The 2,643-nt window shown below is 39.8% G+C and overlaps 1 protein-coding gene across 1 annotated transcript; it reads left to right on the forward strand.

Annotated features, from left to right (window-relative positions):
• The first annotated feature begins 283 nt into the window (after positions 1–283).
• Positions 284–1,907, forward strand: LOC106328842 (probable WRKY transcription factor 11). The gene is made up of 3 exons (XM_013767369.1): positions 284–1,055; positions 1,389–1,517; positions 1,604–1,907. Exons 1-3 carry the CDS (start codon positions 364–366, stop codon positions 1,782–1,784), a joined length of 1,002 nt encoding a protein of 333 aa, XP_013622823.1. The 5' UTR covers positions 284–363; the 3' UTR covers positions 1,785–1,907.
• The last annotated feature ends 736 nt before the right edge of the window (positions 1,908–2,643 follow it).

The following is a 2,643-nucleotide window of genomic DNA, read 5'->3' on the forward strand; positions in this document are numbered from 1 at the left end:
ATTTGCGAAATAATTATGAAAATTTGAGTATTTTTAATTATATGTGTTATTTATAATTTATTTCTCTTTCTTTTCCATTATTATGATTTTTATTTGGGAAAATATCTTTAATTAAAATTGGATGCCAAGTGGGTCCCAGTTACAAGAGGAGACCAAACTTTGATTGCTTTATTCCTGGGAAACACTCAACTCAATCACAGCCGTTAGATCAAAACCATCCCGGTTTGACTTTAATCTCACAGCCTGACCCGGTCACCCCCTTTCCCCATATATTACGCCATCCTTCTTCTCTCTTCTCACCCACCATCTCTCTCTCTCTGATCCCTCTTCTCTGATCTTCAAAAAATATACAGTGAAATCATAATGGCCGTCGATCTTATGGGCTTTCCTAAGATAGATGATAAAGCGGCTATAGAGGAGGCTGCATCGCAAGGTTTACAGAGCATGGAGCATCTGATCCGTGTCCTCTCTAACCGTCCCGACAAACACAACAACGTCGACTGCTCTGAGATAACCGATTACACCGTTTCCAAATTCAAAACGGTTATTTCCCTCCTTAACCGTACAGGCCACGCCCGGTTCAGGCGAGGACCGGTTCACTCATCTTCCTCCACCGCGGCGTCTCCTCAGAAACAACAGAGTCAGATCGTTAAAATCGCTCAAACGGAAGCTCCGATAGTTTCTCAGCCGACGAGACCAGCGGCGGTTGTTGCGACACCGTCGAGGATTGTTCATTCGAATCAGCCGAGCTTAACACTCGACTTCACTAAACCTACCATCTTCGGATCCAAGAGCTCTGAGATTGAATTCTCCAAGGAGAACTTCAGCGTCTCTTTAAGCTCCTCGTGCATGTCGTCGGGGATAACCGGCGACGGCAGCGTTTCTAAGGGATCCTCAATCTTCCTCACGTCGGCTCCGTCGCAGCCTGTCACTTCCTCCGGGAGGCCACCGTTAGCCGCTCATCCTTATAGAAAAAAATGCCTCGAGCACGAGCACTCGCTCTCGGGGGACTTTTCCGGCAAGATCTCCGGCTCTGGCTGCCCTTGCAAAAGACGGTATGTTACGTCACCCACCTGTCGCTTTAACAACTGCGCACTTCAGTTATTTAATTTGCGAATATTCAAAGCTTAGTTGACTATTACCGCCACTTTATTATTCAATTAGGTTGATAAATTCCTGGTTTAGTATACTATCCCGGTTATCGGTTTGGTTCCGCCAATGACCAGGGACAATTAAAGTTCTGTAAGAACTCAGGGATCTTGACCGTTGACTATGCATCCAGCTCATTCTAGCTTACACAGCGCACGCTAAATTAATTATTAGGTCTTGTTTAATTAAAAAGATTTCCTTAATTAATACTATATTTTTCTTTCTTTTATTTATTACAGTAGAAAAAATCGGATGAAGAGAACCGTGAGGGTGCCGGCGATAAGCTCAAAGATCGCCGATATTCCACCGGACGAGTATTCATGGAGGAAGTACGGTCAAAAACCGATCAAAGGTTCACCACACCCACGGTAACTATCATACACCCTTTCTATTATCAACCGTTGATATATTCATGATTAAAGATCTAACGGTGTTTATATGTGTTATGATCCAGTGGCTACTACAAGTGCAGTACGTTTAGAGGGTGTCCAGCGAGAAAACATGTGGAACGAGCTTTGGATGATTCAACGATGCTTATCGTGACTTATGAAGGAGAGCACCGTCATAACCAGTCTGCGATGCAGGAGAATGTTTCTTCTTCAGGCGTTAATGATTTGGTGTTTGCTTCGGCATGACTTTGACTTGTATCTTTTTTTCTTGAGTATTAGAGGGGTTGTTGGTGTGTAAATCTTTTACTAAAAAAATATATTTTGATTAGAAACAATTAATCTGGTGAAATGTATTTTTACAAAATATTATCCTGGTGCATTATAAAATTAGATTATCTGCCGATATGGGTATAAGGTAGTGGTTATGGAATTAATTGCGCAAGATTATGGACTTATGTTCATTTTTCCCGTGGATCATTATTTTGTTTTATTAATACAAATATATATACAGTTGGTGGCAAAGTAAAGTTTTTTTTTGCTAAAATAAATGTAAAGTTGACTAACGGATTAATGATTAGAAAGTCAAATGAGTTATTAATGAGTTAGTTCAGGTTGGGTGTTGAACTCACGTATCTTTGAATAAATGTGAATTCAATTTATTATCTTTTGTTCGTTAGAAGACAAGTTAAGAGTCAACTATATTAATGTATGCAGTTGAGTTTGGAGTCTTGAACGAAGTTGCGTGTGACAATTTTATCTTTTGATAAATACTTTAGACAATTTTTAATCCATTTTTCATGTGTCAAAGTATATCAACATCAATCCATAAGACAAACACTTTGGCACGATGTATCAAAACCATATCGCTCTCTTAAGGGTACGAAAAAAACTTAATGGTCAAAGTTTCAGCTTCTTGTTTGGAAGGAAAGTTAAAAGACCATTAACACTTCGTCCCACCTTCGAAAATAGGATACACGATAACATGTGTATACAAAGACGACCACACCAAAACATGTGGTACAAAAGTCCTCATTTGAGATTTGTAAAAGAGCTTGTGTACGCCTCTTTGTTGCCACAAATGTTTATCTGTCTTTCTCAGCAAAAT

This window comes from Brassica oleracea, chromosome C3, assembly GCF_000695525.1.
Source record: "Brassica oleracea var. oleracea cultivar TO1000 chromosome C3, BOL, whole genome shotgun sequence".
In the NCBI taxonomy this organism is placed as follows: domain Eukaryota; kingdom Viridiplantae; phylum Streptophyta; class Magnoliopsida; order Brassicales; family Brassicaceae; genus Brassica; species Brassica oleracea.